The sequence below is a fragment of the Chanos chanos genome, chromosome 13, assembly GCF_902362185.1.
Source record: "Chanos chanos chromosome 13, fChaCha1.1, whole genome shotgun sequence".
NCBI classification, from domain to species: Eukaryota; Metazoa; Chordata; class Actinopteri; order Gonorynchiformes; family Chanidae; genus Chanos; species Chanos chanos.
In genome coordinates this window covers 15,799,218-15,826,871 of record NC_044507.1, presented here as the reverse complement: position 1 = coordinate 15,826,871, position 27,654 = coordinate 15,799,218, and the positions used below count along the sequence as shown (strand labels likewise).

Here is a 27,654-nt window from a genome sequence, read left to right as displayed (position 1 = left end):
CTCTCCCTGGCAGTCTCTCACACTCTGGGGGCCACCTTGCAGCCCAGCTGGCTCTTGCTTTTGGCCATGGAGCTGGGGCTTCTCACTGACGCCGACGACAGTCTTTGAGCCTCCTCACTCTATTTATTTACCGTCTGAATCAGGGACACCCTCTCCCACTCCCACCTCCTCCCAAAACGCCTGCTGGGCACACAGCTCAGATGTGTACGCTGCACCACAGCATACGTGTGTGTGTGTGTTCTGCCCATGTCCTCTTTCTGCTGTTGTGCTGAATGAAGATTCAAGCCAAATGAATTCGCCTGAGACTCAGTGAAATAATGACATGCTGTTTCTGCCCCTTTAGTTGTCATTTTGAGACAGTAATGAGGCATGGGAAAAGGGAACTGGATGTAGGATGTAATTTGTGTGTGTGTGCGCGCGCGCGCGTCTGTGTGTGTGTGCGCGTGCAGGCGTCTGAGGGGGCTTCCATCTGAGACTTGATATAATCTTCAACCAGAATTATTTCAAACATTGGAAATATTTCACAGCTGAATTAAGATCTTTATCATTCAGTGCCTGTATAACCTTGTGCCCTGTTAATATATATGGCTTTAATTTCACTCGTTTCACTAAACTCATCTCTTCATTATCAGGTGTGACGTTTGCTGCTAAGGGATACTTTGATGCTCTGGTGAGGATGGGAGAACTGGCTAGTGAAAGCCAAGCGTCTAAAGACTTAGGTGAGTCTCACTGCATTGTTATACTTACGTTCAGCTTGGTTTAACTGGCAGGTCAATGGGAAAATATTACAGCTCAGCGGGCGGGCCAGATGTGTGCCTGTTCCTATCTAAACAACATATAAACAACCGAACACACACACACACACACACACACACAATCACTGCAAAATACCGGTGTGTTGCTTTTGTTGTGCAGAAATGCCAGGTCAGTTGAGAATAAACAGTCCAATTATTGGAATTCTTTTGGATGCAGATGCTTTTTCTTCTCTCTCTCTCTCTCTCTCTCTCTCTCTCTATCTCTCTCTATCTCTCTCTCTCCCTCTCTCTCTTATTTTGTCCAGCCCTTTTCACTCTGCTATAATGCATAGGTTATTTTTGTCGCTGGTTGAAGATTTTTTTTTTTTTTTTACAGCACAAAGCACAGTGTTCTCGGTTTTACTGAATGCAGTGGATGCTGTTCTCTCTGCCTTCTTTAGGGGAAGTCAGCAATGCGGCAGTTTAAAACGGATTACGAGAGAATGTCTGTAGACGTTCACCTGTATATTAGATTTGAAAATGTCACTTTATGTTTTTGTTTTTTTTCTCCTGGAGAGTGGCTATAAGAATTTTTGATTTGTCCATGCTCAGCCTCCCCTTTGTGATTCAGCGTTTGTGTGTGTGTGTGTGTGTGTGTGTGTGCGCGTGTGTGTTTGGATGTGAGTGGATGAACACGGGTGTTAACTCCCTGAAGTTACCCTGGTTGCGTAATCTGAGACACACCATATGACATGCCATAGCTGATCAATGAATTTTGATCAGTTGGTACATGTCGCGGTCATGCTGTTTCTGTAGAGTTTTTTTTTTTTTTTTTTTTTTTAAGCTGCATTGATTTGAACATTCGTTGAACCCGATGGCTGAGAGCAGAACAAGTAGAGTCAGACTATTTGGTGGGGATATTAAGGTTTTATACGGCTGTCAGCGAGGAGATGAGTGCAGTTTCTACATAATTGATTCTGAAAAAGACCTTTATTGACTGGGGAGATTTCCCCACGTCTTCACGGCTAATGTCCCCTCCATGCACAGGCATGCTCAGCAGTATATTCAAATTCTCATTTGAGCTATGAAAGGCTATTTGCACTTGAATCAGTCTCTAGCTTCCATGTACTCTCTGTGCTTTCGCGTTCTCGCTCTCCCTCTGCCTCCATCTCGCTCTCTCTCTCTCTCTCTCTCTTCCCTGGGAATTCATGGAACTTTATCTTGCCCTCAGAGTTCTGTCTTTCACAACCTCAGTGATACACCTCCGTTCAGATAACAGGATGCTGTTGTGTTTGTTTCTGATTGATTTATCTTTTGTGTGTGTGCTAATCTTGCACAGCATTTTGCCAGTTAAGCGTATTGCCTCTCTTGGCAAAATTCTCTCCATCAGCGGTCAGTCATCCTTTGCTCCCATCCTGTTTTCATTGCTGCTTCAAAAATTAGGAGTACTGACTCCTGTCAGGACACTGTGAATGTTAGCTCTTCCTTCTCTCTCATTTCCTCCAAAAGAAACTCAGAAACTTGTGGCATTCTTCTTCATAAACTGTCACCAATACCAAGCTTTCTCTACACACTCAACTCCAGAGTGTGTGTAATCACTCATTTCTCCTTGCTTTGCAAGCCCTGTATGTGTGTGTGTGTGTGTGTGTGTGAGCGAGACAGTGTTTCCCCTTGAATTGTCTTGTGCCATGAACAAAAGGGACATCTTAAAGGCTTTCACTATGCATTTAACAGGTTTTGGTTGTGGTTTTTGCATGTGAGGGGGTGAGAGAGAGAGAGAGGAAAAGGGGGACAGACAGAGAGAGAGAGAGAGAAATGACAGATGGTCAACATGTGGATAATAATAGTGCTGTTTTTCTTCCACTCCTCCACTGTTGTGCATTCAACACACCCATAGAGTACTATTGTTTTCTCTCTCTATACGTCTCAGGGGAGAAATCAAGGCTTTTTATTGAAATTCCATATGAAATTCTCGGGGTACAAGTCTTAGCTGCACCTCTCCGCTCTTACACAGAGGATTACAGGCTTGTCATTTAGCCTTTCCCACAGACAGCTATGGCGTCAATGGTTAACCAGAGTCAGCTGGCTTTTGAAACAGTCTGGTTATGATACGTGACACTGAACTCACTGGCGGTGAGATGGTAAACTGAGGAAGACTAGTAAAAAGGTGCATAAAGGTGCGTGGCACCAGTGGCAAAATGCGTTTGTGCAGTCGTTTGGCCTGATCAGGCTGGAGATGGTGATTCAGTCGTGCGAGAGATGGTAAGTCGTGGGTCCGACTGCGGCTTGAAGGCTCTTTTTAGATTGGAATGAACATTCACTGCGTGGTCCAATGGAGCTAGTTCTCTCTCTCTCTCTCTCTCTCGCCGGTAAAATGCTTGCTGCTTCTGGGCAATTCTGCACTCATCTCTATCTCTTTTTGTACTCGGTGAGAAAGCCATGGGGGTTCAGATCGAGACGGACTGTAAATGGTTCTCCGCCTACACATATGAAACGATGCTGCTCTCTCTCTTTTCTCTCTGTCTCTCTCTCCCTCTCAGTTTCTCTCTCTGTATCTCTCTCTCTCTCTCTCTCACTCACGCGTGCACACACACACACACACCCCATTATTGAGACACACTTACACATGACACGCATACACACAAACATTATGCTCTCTCATGTCCTTGGATACAAGTGGCCTTCATGTCAGATAACGCTTACACCTAATATAAATCTCTCTCTCTTTCTATCTCTCCTTCCCTCATTGTGTGTGTGTGTGTGTGTGTGTGTGTGTGTGTGCACCCTCCCAGTCTCTTCCACCCCCTCTCCCACACACACACACACGCCCACGCACTAGTCTGTTTAGGATAATGATCCCCCTGTCACTCTTCCTCCCACTCATTCCCTCCTACCCATTCTGTCTTTTTTTTTTTCTGCCTCTCCCTCTCTCCCCTTGTTTTCATTCCCCACATTACATCACACCATTATGCTCAGAGCTCTTACGCTGCCAGACATGGGAGAGTTTTATATCGGCGTGAGTAACAACACCTCAACCCTCTTTCATACATGTAAACAGACCATTACTTTCTAGTTACTGTTTAATGGAATATTGAATACACCCAGTAATTGTTTTCTCAAAGTGTCGTCTACCCAAAGAGACTTATTTCGCTCTATCCTCTTTTGCTGTCCTCAGATGACAGGTTTTCTGTTCATTCCATTAACCGTGCATAAGCCAGACACACACAGATACACACACACACACACACACACACACACACACACTCTTTCTCTCTGTCTCTCACACACACACACACACACACACACACACACACTCTTTCTCTCTGTCTCTCACACACTCTCACACACACACACACACAGAGGACACCTTCACACATTTAGTCCCTAATTCCTAATTCCATCCGCATGGATGTCTCTTCTGGACATAAAAGTATCAAAAGTCTACACACTTAAGATGGATTCTCTCCTCAGAGAAATATACTACACAGTATATATGTTATTGTTTTTCATGTTTTCTTTATTGTTTTTTTGACTGTGGTTTGATTCTGCTCATTTTAGGCTGTTATGATTCTTATCATTTCCCAGTGAAGAGTCAGGTAATGTGATTTTTGGAACACGTCAGAATATAAAATTTCGCTGATTTTGTAAAAAAGATTATATCATTTGCGCTCTGTTATGGCTGTGTGTCACTCTTTATTGAAATGCTCAATTCCACAGTGAGTTGATTCCATAATTCCATAATCTAAATACTGTTTTAGTCATAACAGTTGATGATTCGTCAGGTTTCCACTGCTCAGTGTTTTGTACTCTCTCCGCTGGGTTGGATCAAGTGTCTTGTCTCTCAAGTAATTAGGGATATCAATGCAAATGGGAAAGGAGGGACAGATTCAGTTTGTGCATCTGTGTGCACATTGGGGAAAAATATATACATAAGTAAGATCCAATAACTTCAGTAATTATCCTTGGAAAAGCCTAACAGAAGAAGAATCGAGGCAAATTGCCCATTTTAGCATAATTGTCTTTTCGAGGTTAATGGATTTGGGAGGAGCACAGCTAATCGCTGTTGGTAAATGGATGCTTGCTGAGAGGAGTTATGTGCCTTGTGTTCAGGGGTTAGGACACTGCTGGAGATCTGAGCTCTGACATATAGCAGAGAGAGAGAGAGAGAGAATTCATAATGTAGTACCACCAGCTCTTGTCTAGGTTTTCTCTCCCTCTCTCTCTCTCTCTCTGTAGCACCTGGCCCTGTTGGAAGGAGAGCAGAGAAGCTCTTTTATTAGCCCGGCCTGGCTGTCCCAGGAGCCCAGCTTTCTCCTGCTCTATTTCTGAGAGCCGCATAGCATGCTGGGAGAACAGAGGCCCACACACTCCTTCACCTCGCCCTTGATTTGATTTCTTGGCACACCTGAGCTGACACCAATAACACGCACACATACGGAGACCCTCAGAGCATTCGTCGTCTCCCTTAACCGAAATTGTTTAAACCATTTGTCCAGATGAAGAGCTTCACTGAGTTGATTTGATCTCCATAGCAGATAGTGGATATGTGATATGATAAACCCTCTATGTATTTCTGTGACAGCCTGAATAGTGCTTCACAATAGCAGTAGTCTGGTCCAGACAGCAGTCCTATACAGAAACTGATGAGCTTTGGTGGAGCGTCTCTTCAAATTAGAACTTTTTCCCCCACTCGTTGGGCAGAGCTTTATTACAAAGACAGCATTTCATCCTAATTATAGTTATTACAATCTCTCTCTCTCACTTTCTCTCTCTCTCTCTCTCTCTCTCTCTCTCTCGCTTTCTCTGTCTCTTGCTCTTTTGCTTTGTCTTCCTCTCTCATCCACTTCTCTGTTTCCTCTTTTTCTATCATGACGAGTCTTAGGCGTTTCCTTCTCTCGTTTAAGCGTGCTGTTGCCTGGGGTCACGCTCTGGCATACTCAACCTTGAGCAGAGAGTTTTCAGCACTGCGCTCTTACTTTGCCATTCTGTGCGTGTCAGTACATGGCGCTGTGTGCTTCCCTCTAAGTGAGCTGTAAATGATGCTCCCTGGAATTACAACGTCTTTGATTAAAAGCGAGATTTTTGTTGGGGTTTTTTTTTTTCTTCTTCTTTTTTTTCTTTAGGTCTTATCACAGATTTTTCTCTCTCGCTCATTCTCACTTTCTGGCAAACTCCAATCCGTGTTCCTCATTAATGTCACGTCTAGGGCCGTTTGGCAGTTCACACTTTTCCCATCAGAGAGGTCTGTCCTGGAGAGGCACAGAATGTGCTGAGAGTATCCCCCGTTCTCCTCTCTCTCTCTCTCTCTCCTCAAATCACGTATTCTGCACTTTAGAGTAATGAGCATCTGAGTTGGCTTTAATTGGCACATTCACATACTCTATTGTCTCTCATGGTGTGCCTCTCTCTGATCTTTCTTTCTTTCTTTCCCCTCATTCTTTCTTTCTTTCTTTCTTTCTCTCTCTCCTATCTCTCGCTCTCTTTTTCTCACTTTCATTTCATTTTTCACCCACACATGCTCAGAACTGTAGTTTTGTGGAATGGGACATTTTTGAGACACTTTTAGGCATGTGCTACCACTCTGCATACTGTTATGGAACTTCCCAGATCAGTCTCTCTCTCTCTCTCACTCCTCGACCTACATGGGGAAGTGGTGACGCCAGCATAGGTGGGGGGGGGGGTTGACTTAGTGAGTCAGTAGGCTGAGGTGTTGACCTGCCAGGCCTTCAGGCATGTTTGTGATTAACCAGATCCTTGGTCACTTAAGTATAGCAGGGCACAAACCCATTTATACTCTCTCTCACATGCGCGTGCGTGCACGCCCACACACACACACACACACACACACACACACACACAGAACCCTGAAGATCTCTCAGTAATAAGCAGGGCCCTCTTCTTGGCATTGCATCTCTGTAGTCACATGGGAAACAACCACAGAGGCATGTCATCCACTGTAACACAAGAGAGACAGTGAGAGAGTGAGTGATCCATTTTCAGCTGACCAGAGAGGATCCCCCTTTACCCTTACCCCCAAATGAAGATGTTTTTGTTTGTGTACGCACACACACGCACGCTGCTCTCAGTTCCATTATCAGCTGTGCTCTGTCACTCCTCACACATGTTTCCCCTGTGTGCCGACAATCAAACTGTGAATCATGGCAAGAGACTACATTCCCTCAGCAATTCGTGTGTGTGTGTTTCTGTGTGTATTCAGGGTCAGCGGTACTGGCAGGACTGTTGAGAATAATTTAACCCCACACACCCATCCCCCTTTTCTTCTCCCTGACTGTACAGTGAGAGACTTAGCCACGGTTTGGAAAGAGAGCAGCCGTAGATTTTTCTTCATCACGACGACAGAGAATGCAGAACATCCTCCATTTTATGTGGTGAAACTAACTGGAGCTGGCTCCGTCTCGCTCTGTGTCTCCTTTGGCAACAACTCTCCTAACTGTTTTTTTTTTTTTTTCCTCGTTTCCATGACACCCTGCTGTGATCCATGTTTGACCTTCGCTGCTGATTCACATTCATTTCTCCACCTCCAAGACTGGTCTGTCCTGTCAGATCTGCTCCGTCCTCTCTATTCCTCCTCTCCAAAAAGTGCATCACCTCCTCTTTCTCTTAGCCATATACCCAGAAGGGTAGTAAGCTGTGTCTGTGCGGGTGTTAGATCTGGGTAGTGTGTGCGTAGGGTAAAGTTTGAGCAGTGATCTGTTTGGCTGTTGTGGAATGGAAATGTGTGTGTCAGTCATTGAGGTATTCCTAGAACCAACACACACACAATCACACACACATCCGTGTAGAGACATGCATGGTCGTGGGTGTTGACTTCACCTGGGGGTGTCTGCTGGCTGACTGAGTCTCATTGTTCTGGCTGTAGGCTTTGGAAGGTGGAAACCAGAACTTGTTCACTCATCTGCCACTGACTGTAACTAGCCCTTTGGAAGTGTGTGTGTGTGTGTGTGTGTGTGTGTGTGTGTGTGTGTGTATGCATATGTGTGAGCCTGTGTTTTGTTTACGTGTTCGTTCTCACCGTCACGTCTGGACTTGAAGTTCCATCTTCAACTTCGCCCCTTAACTTCCTCTACCGACCTGTTAGACACACAGAGGTCTAGGATCCACCTGGAATGTTGACCACAGAGTGCCTGAGTGAAAACGGTGTATTTTTTTTTTCCCCTTCTGGTGGAAATTTTCTGTAATCAGGCCCATAGTCACACACCCACTAAGCACTGCTGCTACTGTAATGTGATGTCAGTTGGCAAGCATTTCCAGCAGAACGTGTTCTGCATTTTCTCTCATTTGCCACATTTTGACAATGACTATCACTAAAGTTGTGCCATACTAGATTTTAGGTTAAGCTCTACTTTTTGTGCCGTCTATATAGAATATAGAAAACAGATAATAGTGATGTCATTGCTGTCATGATAATTAGTCATGATGTCATGATAATTAACGTGGAACTATCTCAAAGCCTTTACCAAAAGGGCCCAAGTTGTCCCTTAAAGTTAAATTTCTCTAATTGTTCAAAATGTTGGGGATGGGGGGAAAAGGATGTTTTTTGTTGGCTTTCTGGATTATAACATCGCATTTGTTAATTGAAAGAGCCTGTAAGAACAGTGAACAGAACCCCTTAGAGCCTAAGCCTGAGTGGTTCTGATCAGAGCTGATTATCTAGTAATCGGCTTTAGTAAGTGGCCTGCTGAGAGCAAGAGGACTTCAATGGTCTGTATGTGTGTGCGTGTGTATGTGTGTGTGTGTCTGTGTGAGACAGAATGTTCATGCTTGTTTTCACATTTTAGAGAACACGTCGGTGTGTGGGCACACTAATGGCACACCATTTTGCTATGTGTCCAATGTTGCATCTCTATCCCAAATTGCTGTCCACTTGGGGGGGGGGGGGGGGGGGGGGGGGGGGGGGCTTTGGGTCGATCCACCAAGAAACAAAAATGTCAGAATCTCACTATAGCAGTTTATGGTCCAGAGAGAGGATGTGTGTATAAGAGCCTAACTGAACACCAATTATTGGTTGTGATACTAACAAGAAGCAGCTTATGGTGCTGACGTACAATACACTGGATCTGACTGAACAGTGCTGAAGATATTTTCAGAATTTAACACAGAAACCTCACTGCACAGATAACACTGTAACAGGCGTGTGTTCAATAAACCGTTATCTGTCCGTCACTTCAACCTGGCTCCTTTGCAGCTGTCAAATTTGAAGCTCTCTTTCATTCAGTAATAAACGTGTGTCTTACATGTGATATGAACAAAAAAAATGTATGCTTGCTTCTGCTTCTCTGACTTGTTTCTGCTTCTTAATTTTGTTTTCTTCATGTCCAGTGTGCGTCTTGCTAAAACGCTCTATCAGTTGTGTGTTGTGTGTCTCAGTCTGTGTGTAACAGCAGTATCGTGGAATATAATCTGAGGAGCCTCAAATGAAATGCTTCCAAATGGGCCTCAGTAGTGCAGCTCTGCGCCTGTCCAATCATCTTATATTAAAATATATTTGCTTGCACAGAGCTTTCCCTCCCCTACCGAATATTCTTTTATGATGGCCTACTAATTAAACCTCAGTGGTTTTAAGAAGCAGTAGCGGAGTGCAGGCGCTGTGTGTGTGTGTGTGTGTGTGTCTCTTAACCTGCCTTGCACACATATTGGCCTACTTAATTCAAAGATTAACATTGCTGCCCTCTACTTTAGCTCTACATTCAAATCAGGGGGAAAGTGTCATATAATTTCTAACTTTAAAGACTTTGAGACAAACGTATCGTATGCTAAGAGCTAATTGTACGCTAAAAGCTAATTGTATGCTAAGAGCTAAGTCAATCGGATATGTTTATATATGTACTTACTTATTTTCAAGTGCCATTTTGGTTTAATGAGGGAGCATCTAGAACATTCTGGTCTTTTCTCAAACCTGAGGCAGGTTGCACTGGTGTCATGTTTGTCTCCCATTGCTCTTAGTAGATTTCTCTCAGTGTGTCAGCAGGTCTTCTCCTCTCCTGTCTCCTCTGCTCAATCTAGATCTTTTTGTTCCTTTTCCTTTTTCAATGCATTGCATATTCAGAAGAGGCAGCATGTAGGTATATATATATATAAAAAGACAAATTAAAAAAAAAAAAAAAAAAAGCAAACGACCTCCACCGGCTGCATGGCTCTCCTTTTCCTTTTCTCCTTTTGTCTTTTCATTTTGTTATTCCTTTGTTCAGAGTTTTGCTGTTCTGCCTATTTCCCATTAGTCTCATTTTTATAGAGAGTTATACGAATTAAGCGAAATGTTTGATCTCTAAAATTACAGTTACATAAGCTTGAAGAATAAGATTTTTTTTTTTTTTTAAGTTTATCACTTGGCTTGTACAACCCTTTTGAAATGTTCAATCTTTTAGAGTTTCTTTTAAGATTCCTTTCTTCCCAGTTTGCCTTTTTTCTTCCCTACCATCCTGTTTGATGTCCTTGTCAGTGTTTTGTTTGTTTTTTCTTTTTCTTTTTTTCTTTTAAATTTTGTCTTTGTTTTTTGTCTTTTTGTGTGAGTGTGTGTTTAATTGTTGTGACATGACTGTTTCATCGTGTGCTTCATTCGCCTGTCTTCTCTGTGTTTGTCTTACGTGACTGCATGGTCTCTCTGCACGTTGGGGTTCTCTCTCTCCTTCTCTCTCTCTCTTTCTCTCTTTCTCTCTCTCTCTTTCCCTTCTTTCTCACTCAGTGAATAATGTGTCTATCTTTCTCTCTCTCTGTAGGGGATGTGCTCTTCCAGATGGCTGAGGTCCACAGACAGATTCAAGTGCAGTTAGAGGAAATGGTGTGTACCACGCTTGATGTAAATCACCTCCTTTTCAGTTTAGACTCAACAGTGCAATCTCATACTGCATATTTTACTGATGACACAATTGAGGTTTTAAGTTTGCCCAAACATCCAAAACCAAACCCATTATTTTGCTTGAATGACCATTTGGCTATGGGTCTCAGTGTTAGTCTGCCATAGCCTCCTCTATTAACTGATAGGAGCCAGAGAACAATCTAATACATCATATCAGTCCATGTCTTTGACACTCTTAGTGACTTCTCTTGTCTCTTGATGTCTTTCACCAGTTGAAATCTTTTCACAATGAGCTTCTGTCAGAACTGGAGAAGAAAGTGGAGTTGGATGCTCGATACCTAACCGTAAGTTCCTCCACATTCCCTCTTCAGAGAACATTCTAGATACAGATTAGCACTGATAATTCAGCATTAGTCCCCACATCAAGCTGTACATGGACTCTCCAGACCTGTCGTCAGGGGAGATGGTTTGATTGACAGTTTAGACTGTGGTCTTTTTATGTATGTGTCTACTGAAACTCTCTGCTGAAGCACTCAGACATTGCCCCTGTTTTTTTTTTGTTTTTTTTTCTCTCTTAATATTTGTGCCAGTTTTATTTCCCATCCCTCCCATTTTTCACTTACACGTTGAACAAATTAAACTAAACAATTCATGCGAGATGAAAGTATCTGTGGAGCATCGCTCTCAGTGTTATCTTTAGAATGAGTGGGCTGAAAGCAGAGCTGCACAGCTCCGTGTAGCTGTACCTTTTGCAGGGGGATGGGCTATTGCTTGTCATTAGATTCCGTTCAGATGATTTGAATTAAAACATTACCCTGCTGTTTCCCTATCATTTTGTCTTTTGTAGGTAGTTTGGTTAGTGGTTCCGTTCAACAGAAACCGTAAACATTTGACTGTCGCTGTAGAGATTAAATTGCAAAGATGTTTGTGATCTTCAAAGATACATGATCAGTTATGAAATATTTTCCTTCTGCGTTGTATGAATGTCAGGCCAAGAGATCGCCTGGCTCAGGCCGTCAGATAGGCTTTTGTGTTTTCAAAGTTCGCTGATTAACTCGGCGTTAGCCCACTGTACAGTGACGGTAGCAGAAGCTCACTTCTGTACGAGCTGACTTCCCTGTGTGCGCTTTCATTTTGTCTGCAGTCATGCTGTTAAAATACCACCCGTATGGTTAAATAAATCCTCAGAAAAGTGCATAGTCTGTAATAGCTGTCAGCCCGCGTTTTTCCGATGTGAATTATTAATAGGCAAGCATGTGCGGTTTAGCACGTAATGCAGAAGGCACACTTGTGTCCATTAGACTACCAGAATCACATCCTTTCCAATGTCTGTTCTCCCTGACATTCAGTTAAGCAAGTATTTGCCCTGGGTAGATCGTCCATGCTCAATCATTCACAGATGTCAACCCTTGGATGCTTTCCTGCTATGCAAAGCATTCTGGTCAAAGAGCCAAGACATTTATAGTCTACCAAGTAATTGTGGCAAATGAGAAGTCTGAAGTTTGAATTCTCTGAACGTTTTCAAGCGTATATGTGAAGTCAAGACCACGCTCTTACAATTACTCCAAGCCATTTTTTGGGCATTGAATTGTGTTCCAGAAACAGCCTTTGATTTGAAGACCAGTTAAATGCACTCGCACAACATCCGACTTGTTCTTCTTGTGTCGCTATGGCAATTCTGCGCCTCTCCTAATTGATCCTCTCTCATAGTATCATCCTCAAACCGATCACTTTACAATTTGGGGCAACGCTCGAAACATATTCAATCCGATCTGCCGGTTTCATACATGACAACTCTGTCAGTGTTTCTCTCTCTCTCTCTGATCTCTTGAAGGCAGCACTGAAGAAATACCAGATGGAACACAAGAGCAAAGGAGAGAGTTTGGAGAAGTGCCAGGCTGAGCTGAAGAAGCTGCGGAGGAAGAGCCAGGGTAGCAAGAACCCCTCCAAGTATGGAGAGAAGGAGATGCAGGTGAGACATCTCTTGACTGCTGAGGGCAGTTGGACATTAATCAGACTGGATCTCTCTTCACTCCACATGGTCTGCAGCTGGGATGTGATGGGACGGAGTTGTACTTCTTAAATGTTGGGTTCAGGTGAAGGACTGGATGTTCTGATGATCATGGAAAGAATACAAATGGAAAAGCGCCGAAGTTAATGTTAATCCACAGTTCTGTGTGTGTGTGTGTGTGTGTGTGTGTGTGTGTGTGTGTGGACTGAACGCTGAGTTATACCCTAACCAGAGTGGGAGGATGGAGAGTGTAGGTGTTTTGTACAAGCAGTGCTTTTCTGCTTCAGCCAGCCTGTTTAGGAATGCTGAAACACACACACACACACCATACAGTGGTGTCGTGGCTGTTTGGTGTTAGACTGTGAGTGCTCAGTGGAACAGAGCTGTGTTCACTCTCTGATTACTGTGTGTTACTCTAGTCGTGTTTGATAGGACTGCTCACCCGTGACAGCAAGTGTGTGGAGTTTTACCGCAAATCGATTTCGGGAACCTGACTCGGTCTGTGTTCACCCTGTATCCGTGGGATCAGGGGAAACCTTTCATGCTTTACCGACTGTGAAAACAGGGCTTTCTCAACCCCGTTTCCCCTCTCCACAACCCTCTCTTTCCACACAATTCATGGCTTTCTAGTCCTATTAGTGTGTGTGTGTGTGTGTGTGTGTGTGTGAGAGAGAGAGAGTCAGAGAAACCTGTTTATAGCTCCCGTTTCAAGCTCCTCCTTTATGTATGTTGGAACTGCTCATTTATGTATAGACTGAAATTTTTTGCCTGAAGGGGCAAGTATGAAGCATGTTTCTTCAGGTAGCTGTCAGAATGAAGAGTGCTAGACGGATCCGAATTATTTGACGAGTATTTGCTTTCTCTTCAGATGCATTGTTGGTGGAGGATAAGGTCTAGGTGAAGGCTATGATTGTATATCAACATTTGTTAATGTTGTGTGACTCGTTTAGACTGTAGACAGGAACACATTATGTCTATACTTGGATAATTGTTCCACAGGTTAGCCGTGTAAGACAGATGATGCGTGTTAGAGAGAGGTAGCCCAACTGCAGACAGACGGAGAGTCAGACATTTATCTGTCCTGTCACACGGCAGCACAGAAATGAAAAAGCAATCTCCAGTTTCATTTGCTCTCCCTGCCGCTTTCATACGAATAGTGCAACTGTGGGCAAAAGCGCTGGAAGTCTACTCATTTACACAAGAACCCAGTGGGGATCGTAATGCCTGAACCTGTCTCTGTCTCTCTCTCTCTGTCTCTCTCTCTCTCTGTCTCTCTCTCTCTCTGTCTCTCTCTCTCTCTTTCTCACTCTCTCTCTCTCTCTCTCTCTTTCTCTCTCTCTTTCTCTCACTCTCTCTCTTTCAGACACACACACACACACACACACACACACACACACATGCATAAAATAGCATACACCCATGATTCACTTGCTACTGTAAATCCATCCTCTGAAAGCCACAGGGAGAATGAGACTTGAGGGGAATGGAACGCAGATAGACACAGATGACTGCTGTGGTGAAAATGATGGGGGTGTTTAAATGGTTGTTTATGTGTTTCTCCATTTTATACCGCCGAAAGCCCACGCCTAGCAAATCATACTGAAGCTTTTTTTTTTTTTAAGTGAAAGTGGATTACTTTTCTCATGTTCCCTCCCTCATCTCATCTCATGTTATGTTGTTTTTGTTATTTTTTTTTTACTTCATTTTGGTGTGTCCTTTGCTCTCCTCCACACTCATACTTTTCTCCTCATCTTTTTTTTTTTTTTTTTCCGTTTTACTGCTGCCTGCTGCTTGTGAAATCATTAATCGTTAAAGCCCCTCTGAAGATGCTAATTAGCTAATTATTTAGTTGACTGGAGTGGTCTTAGGTACAGCGAGGAATATAAACTGGGCTCTATCAGCTCTTCGCAGCTGTGATGTCATATTCTACTTCTTTTTGTTGTCGCTGTTGTTGTTGTTGCTGTTGTTGTTTTTGTTGGCACCAGAATAGGATTGGACATGCACACTAATGCCTGCACACATGCACACATACACACACACACACACACGCGCACACACACACATAAATACACACGTGCATATACAAGCTCTCTTAATTACCCTCTCATTCACAATTGTGCAATCCTCTCCCTCTCACACACATACAAGCGCGCTCTCTCTTTCACGCACACACTCACACTTCACACACACACGCACACACACACACACACACACACGGGATCACACTGCTGAGTGTTAGATATTAAGCAGTGACAGTGACACGTAGTGGACTTGAGAGATCTAGAGTAGGTCCTGGCATTCCGGGGGAGGGGGGGGGCTATAACACATTAAAGAAATGCTGATGCAGGGGGGAAAATAAGAACAGAGCTAAGCAGATCTGAGAATATGAGCCGGCGATGGGAAGAGCCTCCAGGAAACGGCTTTGTAGTCCCTGCTAAGTTATTCTTCTCTGACAGGAAGGGGGATGCCTCCTTCTGTCTCCTCCGACTTTTCCCAACGATATAACACTTAATGAAGGCACTGCACAGTTCACTTTATCATTTCACCAATTATAAATCGTCTTCTTCTATCATGAAACAAACACCCAACGCTACAGAAGGAGACACAGCAGGAGGACTGTAATAAAGCTCCATCTTATTAATCTAAAGTTGTCCAGGACTTTTGGCAATATCAGCACCTGGAGTTTCCCGTGGCTTCTGTGTCTTATTTCACATGTATGTTTTCTTTTTCTTTCTGTTTTTGTTTTTTTGTGTGCGCGTCCGTACGAGGAGGAGAGAAGGAGAAAGAGAGAGGTGCAGTTTGCCAGGAGAAAGAGGTTGGACTGGTCGGGCAGCTTTTCAGAAGTCATTATGTCATTGGTTTGAGGGAACTGTGGTGAATTGTCTTATACTGTATGCCACAATTGCAGTTTATTTGCACCCTGCACTTCGTCACCTCATAATCAAACCGTATCTGACAGCTGCCATATCTGAAATTAGAGTTCCCTCTCTTTCAATCCATCACACCGCACTGGACTTGTCAGCCCTGTCACGCTTGTCCTGACGCCTGTCAGCCCCGTACTCTGCCAAAATGGTCACCACTGAACGTACAGGCGGGGCGTTCTCTCTTTCCTCCTTTTGTACTTTTCTCCTCCTTCCTCACTCTCCTTGTGTCCTTTTTCCTCCTCTTCTCCCTTTCCCTGCAGTAAGCTTAATGACTCACGGACTCATGGCACAGTTCTATCTTTAAATTGTCTTTTTTGAGGGAAAAAAAATATAGGAGGCTTTGGGGGAGGGGCAGAAGATTGGAGTGGGTTCGCGTCTTTTGTCTTTTGTCTTTTGTCTTTTGTCTTGTTCACCGTACCTTCGTGACATCCTCTATCGAGCGTTCTTCCGTTCTTGGGTTACTCGGTGTCGCCGTGAGTGAACATGCAAAGTGCGTGGAAATGGTACGACCCATATGATTCAGCAGTGCTGGCATAAGTGGATCGCTCCCTGCTTAACTCATGCCCTAGAAATCACATGCATCTGGCTCCCATCCTCTCTGGGGCGTGGCGTACAGACGTCTCCTTTTAACTGTATCGGCCACTTGTTAGACTCCAGTATTGAAAGATTTTTTGCTTCAAGGGAAGTGGATTTCTGCAGTTTTTTGGGGTTTTTTTTTGTTTTTTTAAGTTAATTTTTGCCTGAACTTCCTCTTCAAAAGTGTTCTCAATATTCCCAGCACCTCTCCTGTGACATCAATGGGAAACCAGCACCAACCAGTGGTAGAAATACGGACTTGCAACTTTAAACTGAAATAGAAACTGAGCGGAAACTAGATCGAACTCCAACTCTCATATGTTCTGCTATTACAGTATTTCCCCCTATGTCAGAACTCACTTTGCTGTTCAGTCTCAGACACATTTGTCACCAATTTTAGGTGTTATTCGAATACCCCTTAAATTTCATTTAATCACAGGTCACTTATGATTGTAGAATGTTTGCCAAACACGTCAGCTAGCTTGCTTTTGCATTAACTTCATATTATGTCCTCTCACACTTCCTTTTGTTTTTTGTATATTGGACCTTACCTTGTTTCAGGGCTTTCCCAAAAGCCCCACAGTTCTTAGACTTGCTTGTTCCTCTGCGGGTTTCAGTCAGTCTGCAGCTAAAACGATCCGTAGAGCCTCTTCACTGAGGCTGTTGGGTGCTTCACTGACTCTCAGCACAATTGGCCATTGGAGAGAGCTTCTGCTTTCATTAGATATGAACATTGTTTGAGGATTATCCTCTCCTCACCCCCCCCCCCCCCCCCCCCCCCCCCCAACTCCAGCCCCCCCCCCCCCACGCTCCTTCTCCTTCTCCTGTCTCTCTCTCTCTCTCTTTCTCTCTCTCTTTCTCTCTCTCTCTCTCTCTCTCTCTCTCTCTCTTTCTCTCTCTCTCTCTCTCTCTCTCTCTCTCTCTCTCTCTCTCTCTCTGAGTCATTAAGCTTCTCTTCTGCGCCAAGTCCTGGCATTGATCCGTAACGGCGGCGGCAACGCTTTGCTCATTAAGACGCATCTTCCTGGCCCAGGGTGACTGGTTCGGCTGCTCCAATATGATTGAAATCAATAAGAATGCGGGTAGGGCAGCGGGGAGTCCCCTCTGCCTATTGTTGGGGGGGGAAATTGCATTAGAGCGTCGAAACACCTGGATGTGTTGAAATAATGAATTCTGAAACGATGCTGACATTTCCGTCTGTGGAACTCCTGCCGGGAGAGAAAGAACGCCAGCTTGGCTCGTACGAAGAGCTGCGCTGATGAGAGAAATCGAGAAAAAATAAAGAAAGGAACACTGAGTAAACATACTTACAGAAAGAGAAAAATGACCGCGCATATGGAACACTTGCAAACGAAGTCTGCCCATTCACAGGGTGCTTACTGATTGCATCTTCTCTCACATAGCACACAGTAGAGATACAGTTTGATTACATCATCGTTAAGTGAGAATTTGTGTGTGTGTGTGTGTGTGTGTGTGTGTGTGTGTGTGTGTCTAACCTGTAAATGTATCTTTGTAGATTTTTCTGCCAATAAAGTCAGGTTGTACAGTAAACATCCCTGTAACTTTTACTCATGTTACATTGGTCTCTGTTTTTTCATCAGTATGTGGAGACTATCAGTAGCAAACAGAGTGAACTGGACAACTTCATCGCCGAGGGTTACAAGACCGCACTGTCCGAGGAGCGGAGAAGATACTGTTTCCTGGTGGACCGCCAGTGTGCCGTGGCCAAGAACAGCAGTGCCTATCATGGAAAGGTTTGGGAATGTTCTTCTTTGTAACAGTTTTTTTTTTTCTATAACAATCAACAATGATGAAACTCAATGTGAAATTTACAAACCATCCCTTTGAACATTAGCAGTTTCCATGGCAATTCCTTGAGAGAACTGCGCTGTGTGTCTCATCTAAGCTTCCTTTGGTTTAGCCTGATTACAAAAAGACAATGATCTTCTTTTTTCTCCCCCATCTGTGCTAGTCTAAGCTTTTATTCCATAAACCTTCATAAAGTGGCTGATGTCATCTTCTGACATTTCAATTATTTATCATAACTGTTGCTTGTTCCCACTGGAAGGTCCTGTCATTAGGAACTGGCAGAGAGACTGAAAAGAGCAATTATTATGTTCAGCAGGTGATCTGACAGCGTACAGCCCTATGAAATACACCGTGTGTGTGTGTGTGTGTGTGTGTGTGTGTGTGTGTGTATACAGTGCTAGGGTGCTTTGTTATATAAATCTCTGGTTATAAGGAAGGGCATGATAGAGATGTCCTCCTGTTTGAAGACTGTTCAGTTGAACAACTAATTTACATGTTGGCTTGTGTGGGAAGAGATCACTGAGAACAGGCTCAAGTGTTCTTAATGGCAGGAGAGAGAGAGAGAGAGAGAGAGAGAGAGGGTGACAGAGAGAAGTGAATGTAGAGAAAGAGAGACTTTCTCCAAGGCTCTGCTGTGAATCACTTGAAGCAATACAGAGGGGTCAGAGGAAAAGGGAGGAGAGAGAGATCTTGTTATGGCCATATAGAGACAGGGGAAGGAGATGGACTACCACAGATTACGGTCTCAACCGTTCTTTAGAAACTGTTTCAAACAGGAAGAGTAGAGCCTTAAGGAATTTGAGGAGTCAGGCTTCACACTCACACACAGTCAATTAATGATACTGTGTCTACAAGGCAATTAAGAATTTCTCAGCTCATTAGTGTAATACATGTGTCACTGTAATCGAGATGGGAAGACTCATTTTCTAACTCTTGTGGAGTATCAGAGCACGACTGTCATCAAGCCCTCCACAGAGAGGAGTTTTGGCAAGATCTTAAGTTCTTCGCTTCTTTTCCGATTTTTCTTCTCTGTAGGGTAAGGATTTGCTCACTCAGAAGATCCCAGTGTGGCAACAGGCATGCTCAGACCCCAACAAGCTTCCAGATAGAGCCATGCTCCTGGTCCAACAGTTGGGCTCTGGTTCCAGCAGCCACCTTGCCAGCCCCCTACACTCATCTAAGGGGAACCTCATCATCTCAGACCCCATCCCTGGAGCCCAGCCCTTGCCTGTGCCCCCAGAACTGGCTGCCTTTATGGGGGGTGGTCTGGGACACCAGGGGGTGAGTCTGACCGAGAACACAATCGTGGAATACTTGATTGGGTTTATTGTTACTTACTGCTGGGTCTGGATTTTTGTACCTACCAGGGTATAATCTATTTCATGCACATTCAATACCCAAACTCTAAAAGGGGTTAATTTACACTAAAAGCTCAATATGTGCTCTGCTGGCACAGACTGAATGCCAGCATTTGTCATGGTACAGGAGAGAGAGAGAGAGAGAGAGAGAGTGAGTGAGTGAGTGTTTGTATGCACGCGCATGTATAAAACAATTTAATGTTTACATTATGTGTGTGTGTGTGTGGTTTTGTGCACATGTGCATGTAGAAGACAGTTCAGATGTTTACTGTGTGTGTGCGTGCGTGCGTGCGCTTGCATGCGCATGTATAAAACAATTCAGATGTTTACATCGTCACAGAGCTAAATGTTTATTTGATCTTGAGAGTGAGAGGGAAACATGTCCAGGCTTCTGTTCTGCTCTGTTAGTCCTTTTCAAGATGAGTCACCACTTCAGTTCTGAATCTGTGAGCAACCCTTTTGTCAAGTGCACTGACAAGGAGAAGGACACTCACAGAATTTCAATATCCATGCAGCTGGAAGTCACAGCTGATGTGTTCCCTAGACCAGTGTTTCTCAATCCTGCTCCTGGGGGACCCCTGCTCTGCACGTTTTCCATCCGCCCCTGCTCAACCTACCTGGCTGAACTCATCAGTGGCACTTCTGATTGGCTGAGCTCACCTGATTTAATCAAGAGCATGTTAATCACACTAATCAGGTGTGTTCAGAGCAAGGATAGATAGAAGATATGCATAGCAGGGGTCCCCCAGGAGCAGGATTGAGAAACACTGCCCTAGACTCTTGATGTGTTTTTCTTTCACTGTTAATACTGAAGAAGCACTCTCAGGTCAAAGGGCTTTATTGACTTGCCAGCTATCCTTTACAGTTTAAAACCAGCTCTGACTGGCTTCATTCTGCCCCCCCCCCCCCCCCAATGCTTTCTCTGCTTCAGCTCTACTCTATATTTCTGTGTTGAATGTTGTGGTCTGCTTGCAGAGGCTGATGGGTCCTGATGGTATGTCTATGGTGAATGGGACGACTGGGGTGCACGGAGAGGAGTACTGGACAGAGAGTGGGCTATCTCAGGGCAGGCCACCCTCTCCCCAGCCCCAGTCCCAGACACAATCCCAGCCTCAGAGACAGGTCAGTGAGGTCTACTCCAACACCCTGCCTGTGCGCAGACAAGCCCCCGCCAAGAACAAAACCACAGTGGGTAGGTGCCCTTCACCTCACTTTGCCACAGTAACGCACCTAAAGCGTGAACAGTGTACGCGAGTAATAAAATGTGACTGATGAGGGATTCTCCTCAGGGGAGACGAGGACTCTGCCCAGGTCCAGCTCCATGGCCGCGGGCCTGGAGAAGAACGGCCGGAGCCGCGTGCAGGCCATCTTCTCCCACGCTGCCGGAGACAACAGCACCCTGCTCAGCTTCACCGAGGGTGACATCATTACCCTGCTGGTGCCCGAGGCGCGTGACGGCTGGCATTACGGAGAGAACGAAAAGACTAAAATGTACGGCTTTGTTCTAGAGAGAGAGATTTGATTAGAGGGTCAACTGAAGACTAAAATCTCATTATTCTGAAAGCCTTTTTTTTTTTATATAGCTAGCTGAGTAATTTTCAAACCAGTCGTAATTTATCACATGCATGCATTGTCTCCACTTTAGCCATCAGAGGTTTTCCGTTGTTGCTAAACTATCATTGAGAAAAGACCTTTGTTTTACAGGCGTGGCTGGTTCCCCTTCTCTTATACACGTGTGATACCTGATAGTGACGGTGACAAACTCAGAGTGAAGTAAGTACATCAGAAACCAGATTCACACACTCAGTAGCTATTATGCCTTTAGTGCCGTGTTTTCATTGGGCGTTCACTCTAATCCATGAATTCCTTGCAAAAAATAATTATGTAACACAGTTTAACCTCACCGAGTGGCTATATCAGCTAATGCCTGTTTGTTTTATTACCGTTTAGGCTTGTTATTTTTGACCTTTTGTTAATTCTCCTGCAGTTTGCACCATGGGAAGAGCAGCAGTACAGGAAACCTGCTAGAGAGAGATGACCTTTCGCTTCCTGTGCCTGACTATGGCCTGACTGCCCGTCTGCTGGCCCAAAGTCTCACACAGACACGCCCTCGGCCGTACAGCATGGCAGGCTTCACACAGGTGGGTAGACACACACACACACACACACACACACACACACACACGTGCACGCACAGAATTTCACTGTCAAACACAGTTCAGCTGGCCGCAGGGTCAGGGTTTTTTCCACAACCTGTCTCTTCTCTCCTTTTCTGCTGACTCCACCTTTTCGTGCCTTCACTGGTTTACTCTTGCACAATGGGATATGACTAATTCTAATGTTGCTTTAAAAAAAAAAAAGATTGCGCCACTATCGCCACCTGCTGGTGAAATATTTCAGCTGTTTCTGTTCACTTGGAGCAATGCATGGGCAGTCCAATATAAAAATGCAGTTGAAGTCTGTTGCAATGTTCTTTTTACCAATTCCAGCCAGCGATTGAGGATTATGACAGTCACTTTGCCACAAGGTAAGACTGTCTCCCAATGAGACAATATACGTGTGTGTGTGTGGTTTTTTTTTAACTTGTTGCTAGGAATCCTTGTAGCCGTGTTACATTTAGATTATAAGAAGAATGGCAGACTGTTCCGGTTTTATCTCTCTTCTGTAATTAAACTCCTGTTCTCCTTTATGTTTGTCAGCTCTTGCTCGCTTTTGCTTTAGATCCTTAAAATAGTTAATGTCAGAAAGACAGCGCTGGGCATATGAGCCTCACTTCAGAAGTACTCGAGCAACACAACTGTGGAGCATTTGACCGGAGAGGGTTAAGTGTTTGTTTTGTCTCTGTCTGTGCTGTCTGTGTGTGTGTGTGTGTGTGTGGTTTTCTGAGCTCAGACGAGCGTCAGTTGCACGTAAATGAGGTCTGATGCATAACCGTTCACCTCATTTGAACATCGCTGCTCTTTAACGGTTGAGGTTTCGTTCGAAGACACTCGTTTTTTTGTGACCTTGAACCAAGGTTTTTTTTTTTTTAAATTCAAATCTCTTCTGGAATGCTTCCAAACATTTCAAATTGATGTTTTCAGGCTTCCGATTATCACTGCCAGCTGATAGGGCTATAAAATAAGATATAAAATTCTCAAATATGTGACATGCTGAGAATCTAGGGAAACACTACTTTAGATTAAATTACCAAATCTATCAATAAAACCTTTTTCTCCGACACAAGTTATGATGCATTACGTTATGTTACCAAATTTGGCGTCTCCTGTATTCTTTCTTTTTTCCCCCCCCGTGGGGAGAAAAATCAGATTTAATCGATTCTTTTGAAACCCACGACTAATTTTAAATCTTAAAAGGTTTGACAGGGTGAGTGTTTTACAGTGGGCAGATCACTCTAAAAGTTAGGATGATGAACTAACCTGTGGTCTGTAACATTTCTGGTGTGGGTTGTTTTTTTTTTTGTTTGTTTTTTTTCTTTTTTTGTTAATGTGGCGGATGCTGAGGGAAGAGGCCACGAGAGTCTTCAGTCAAAATGACCCTCCCCTCCTCCCTCACTCCCCTCAAGGTCCTTCATGCCCTCTTGTGGCTGTCTTTGTCTCTCTCCATTTCTCTCTCTCTCTCTCTCTCTCTCTTTTTCTCTCTCTTTCTGTCTCTCCCTTTCTCTCTCTCTCTCTCTCTCATTCTGAATGTGTCCGACCTGGCAAGCTTCCTTCTCTCTTTGTTCCACAGTTCGGATGGCAAATTGATTTCGACAGTGTGAGAACAGACAGACTATCAGACACAGACAGCTCCGGATAGCACAGGGGTCTCGCCCCCCCCCCCCCCCCTCGCTCCCTTAGCTCGCTCCCCTCCTTAAAAAAAAAAACTTCTGCCTCCACGCACCTCCCTCCTTCAGTGGAAGAGGCCAGTCTCACCCTCCTTTCTGTCCTCTCTTCCTTCCTTCGTCTTGCGCATCCCTGCTTTGGCGATAGTGGCGGTCGCGTGTGCTGGGTCGGGGGTAACGCTTGGAGGGACGTCCAGAGCTCAGAGCGTCCACTGGGCTTTCAGCTTTATGGGCTGTGATTCTCCTCTTAAACAACGTCATTGCAATGGACAACTCTCAAGAGACTGTCTGTCACTGCTTGTCTTTCATGCATGTGCACAAGTTTTTTGCAACTCTTTTGGATTTTTATTTATTTATTTACTTACTTATTTTTTAAAACGAAAGACGTCTTCATGTAAAAGTGCCAAAAAAAGAAAAAAAACAAACAAACAAACAAACAAAAAAAAGCAATGTTGATACTCTGATGCAGCTCTCTCCATCCTTAAGAATCACATGCGAAATGTCCTTTTGTAGGCAGATGTGGAGTGAAACAATGGACGCCTCTCAGACTAATCGGGTGGGGGGGTGGGCTTGGGTTTGGGCTTGGGGTGGGGGGGTGTTTTACTTTGTTTGTGGTTCAGCTGTGCAGATGTTCTCTTGCTGTTTGAAGACAGTTTACGTTGTATTTTTTCACGTCTTGCGTGGAGTTCTGATCAGTCCAGAGGGTGTGTAGAGTTTGCCATGCCTCCAAAAAAAAAAAATCTGTATTTTCCATTTTTTTACAAATGGAAAAGAAAAAGGAGGAAATTTTTAGGTCATCCCAAGTCTGTTTAAAAAAAAAAAAATGCGAACATTGCATAAACTAACATTACGTCATGATGGCGACATTAAATCTGGGCGTGACCAGGTCCAAAGGTTATTTGAGTCAAGTTAGCTTACATGCATGAAAGAAAAGACCCATACCATTAACCCTCTCCCTTCCCTTTGAAAACCATCACCAATGGATTTCAAAACCCACTGTCATGTTTCAGACATATGATGGTGTCCTTTTCCACTCTGACCCTATCAGGTTCCTTCTTAGTTTTTAGTAAAACCCTTAGTAAAAAACTTAATTGTTTACTGTTCCATTGTCACCAGATTTAAGAGATGGAAATGATAACTCACTAATCCTCTGGAACTGTGCTTTGGTACCAGCCGCGACAACGTACTTTTTATGTCTCTCTGTTGGAAATTAATTTTTCTTGTTAGAAAAAAAAAAAATGAATGCATAAAAGACCAATCAGTGTAAAATTTTTAAAAAAGCGTCATAATTGTATGCATGCTATGGAGGAATATCAGAAAAACCTAATGTCCATTGATCTTGAATGTATGGTGAGTTTTTACAAAAGATTATATATAAATATATCTATAAATATATCTATATATTAATAAACCATTTGTTCAAATGAAAAATTTTATTGCTAATGATTTTTATTGCTTTGATTTCAAAATGACATTATGTACCAGTCAAACATGGTCTTTGCCATGTACTGCAGAAATGTCATTGCTCTCCCATGCGCTATCAGTCCTGATCCTCTTTACCTGTAGTTTTGTACTCCTTTCCTTGTTCTGAAGAGTTGACTTGTTGTTGTTGTTGTTGTGGTTGTTTTTTTTTTTCCTTGCGGGGCCAGATACTGAATTGTCTCATTCCTTCCACCTTTCAGCGTCTGATACTTTTCTGCTCTGTGTCAGCACTTTTCTGTTCTGGAAAAAGAGCAATAAGAAGTTGTTATTATTAGGTCTAGTGGAAATATGATGCCAGTAAGTATTCTTTAAATTTTCAGGCCCCTCATTCACTGATTCACTATAGCCATTGTTAATGCATTATCTGGCTCCTCTGAAATAACCTTATTGTACCTTGTAAACCAGTATGACTCCAGTACGGATTTTGAGAGTTCAACGTTTGGCCACACAAGATTAATTCTCTGTTTCATAATCTGAGTGTGGCGTGTGTGTGTGTGTGTGTGTTTCTGGGTTTTGTGTGTGTGTACATGTTTCTGGGCTCTTTATGTGTGTGTGTGTGTGTGTGTTTGGGAGGGGGGTGGCTGCGTGTGTGAATGTGTGAGTTTTTTGTCTATTTTGTGTTAATGCTCATGTGCTTGCCTGCTTGCTCTCTCTCTCTCTCTCTTTAGTGGGGCATATTCAATGTCCATAAGTTTAATAGCTTGGATATAGTATTCATAAGTTCATAAGTTTAATAGCTTGGATGTAGTATTCATAAGTTCATAAGTTTAATAGCTTGGATGTAGTATTATTACAATGACTACCAAAAGTTTTCTTCACCCCTTGTACTTTTTGGTAGACCCACATTTTGTTGTGTTGCAGGTTTGAATCATTATGATCATAATAATTGGGATGTTTTGCCATTGATTTGCCATTGAAGATACCGTATTAAGCCCTCCAAAATGAATAATTATAGTAAAACAAACAATAATTGTTTAAATGTGTATATCATATATTTGACAGAAGTGCCTTTTATTGATGTTACCGCCAGGAGTCTTCTAAAAAGGTCTCTACAAAGTTGAACTGTGTTTCAGGGGCTATTAATCTCTTTGGAAAATTTTCTTTTAAGCTCCTTATTAGTGCTATTTCTAGTGGACCAGAACCTAAACTGCACTGCAAGTCTGAATGATATTGTTTTCACTTCAACAGTCCAAAATGTTTTATGTCAAAGAATCGCTGAAAAGAATCACATTTAGCCATGTTCTGTTTTCATGCTGTGACACAGTAAAATGTGAGTCCAAAGGGTGGGAATACTTTTTATAGCCATTGTTTTTATGTTTTGTGCAGAGAGTCTTCAGTAGAAAACAGGTGATTTTTCTTATTTGGAATACGTTTACCTCTGTGATTCTGTTCTTAGCTCTCTTCCAAAAATTGGGCTACAGTATGAAAAAAAAAAAAAAAATGTCAACTGCTATGGGCAGACTCTTCATTTTACACTATATTTTGAACACATATCATTACTAGGGACCGTGTATTTACTCATCAATGGACATGAGAATGTATCGTCCTTCATCCATGCAACTCGTCCAAGACTCAGTGGGGCCATATGATTAACGTACTTTTCATCTTACACAAAACTAACCAAGCTGTGTGAATGTCTCCAAGTTTTAGCCATGCATAGTCTCAGGCTGAGGTGAGTTCTCAGATACAAACTCAAGGACTCTCTTTACCTTCCAGTTTGGGTCCAGAACTGTCCCGGTTCTGAGTGTGCTGGACCTCCGTAAGTCAGTCTCCATCGTTACTCAGCCAACCAGTCATGCTCTCTCTTTTTTGTCCTCTTTGCTATCATTGGCTGTCTACGCTTCAATGGGTTCTGGGCTTCACAGCTCTTTTTTTTGTCACGCCGCCATCGGCCTCTCTAGTTTGGTGTTCCTTTCTATGTTTTAAAATGTACCAATCAATCAGAGAGGTCCTTGGTTGCCAGGAAATGGTGTTTTCATGGAGGCAACATATAGGCCCTGGAGGTAACCCTAAACCTGACTTTGCATGTTTACCAATGCTAACAACAATAAACACTGACTAAGCCATCTCCTGCACCATTTGCATGCTTTGCTCCAACACATTCCATAGAAATTCCTCAGAATACCTTTGTTCATAAGTATATGTCAAATGAATTACTGTATGCCTTTTAGCAGTACTCTTTTTATTACCTCACAACTGACAAGTTCACCTTTTTTTTTTTTTTTTTTGGATGTGTAACATTTCGGTAAACATGACCGTACACCACTAGGCTTGAAATTAAATCCAGTACATAACTGAGTGAGATGAGGTCACCTTTAAAAAAAACAAACAAACAAAGAAAAGAATTCAAGGGGTCATCCAATTTCTCCTAGATTATTTAAGATGAACTAACGTTGCCTGTTCCCAACCCCCTCTCATTACAGTGACCGTTCTTTGGAGGTTTACCTCAGGTCCGGCCTCATGGATGACCGCTCTGCTCCATTCTTCTATTAGAGGGCCCGTGTGTGTGTGTGTGTGTGTGTATGTGTATGTATCTGGGAGGGGGCCTTGAACACTCTGCTGCCCTCTTGTGTAATAATGTTTCTTGAAAAGTCATACTGGGATTGTTTGAATGCTCTTGAACAAAGGGGATTGAAGCAGTGGGAGAACATAGAGAAGCACCTGATTTGTGTTGTGCTGTAAAGATTTTAGTGATATTTATACTACAACTGTACAGCTTCAGTACTACTGCATGTCTTACAGCGAGGCTTGCTAAACTGTTATTAAATAAAAGTTACATGTCTTGGATGGGCTGGGAAGACCAGCCAGGTGAGGCTTCCAAAATTCCCTCATGGAGAAGAGACAAGAAGTGGACACAATTTAAAGACTCAACGTTTAAATAATTGAGTGTCTATTGACAGTAACAACCTTTACAGTTGCAACAGTTTTTCCTTTTTATCTGAGCTGACCGTTCACAGTTCTGTTTGCGGTTTTGAGTTTATAGATGTGTAGGAAAGGCTTTCTTTACTTAAGCATATGAGATGTAGCAGCCATTGTCACATGGCTTGCTAATCCATATCCACAAAACCTTAACACATGACTTAATATTCATTCACTATCCAAATTTCACCATAGTTGACC

General features: G+C 43.3%; 1 protein-coding gene across 1 annotated transcript in view; it reads left to right on the top strand.

Moving 5' to 3' along the window:
- Window positions 1-27,027, top strand: part of baiap2a (BAR/IMD domain containing adaptor protein 2a) — a 39,973-nt gene extending 12,946 nt beyond the window's left edge. The window contains exons 3-14 of the mRNA XM_030790760.1: window positions 633-719; window positions 10,472-10,533; window positions 10,824-10,895; window positions 12,386-12,523; window positions 17,664-17,816; window positions 18,907-19,152; window positions 20,205-20,421; window positions 20,519-20,720; window positions 20,934-21,002; window positions 21,217-21,370; window positions 21,719-21,756; window positions 26,958-27,027. Of these exons, the coding sequence (XP_030646620.1) occupies window positions 633-719; window positions 10,472-10,533; window positions 10,824-10,895; window positions 12,386-12,523; window positions 17,664-17,816; window positions 18,907-19,152; window positions 20,205-20,421; window positions 20,519-20,720; window positions 20,934-21,002; window positions 21,217-21,370; window positions 21,719-21,756; window positions 26,958-27,027 (1,508 nt within the window). The remainder of the gene's footprint in view (window positions 1-632; window positions 720-10,471; window positions 10,534-10,823; window positions 10,896-12,385; window positions 12,524-17,663; window positions 17,817-18,906; window positions 19,153-20,204; window positions 20,422-20,518; window positions 20,721-20,933; window positions 21,003-21,216; window positions 21,371-21,718; window positions 21,757-26,957) is intronic.
- The last annotated feature ends 627 nt before the right edge of the window (window positions 27,028-27,654 follow it).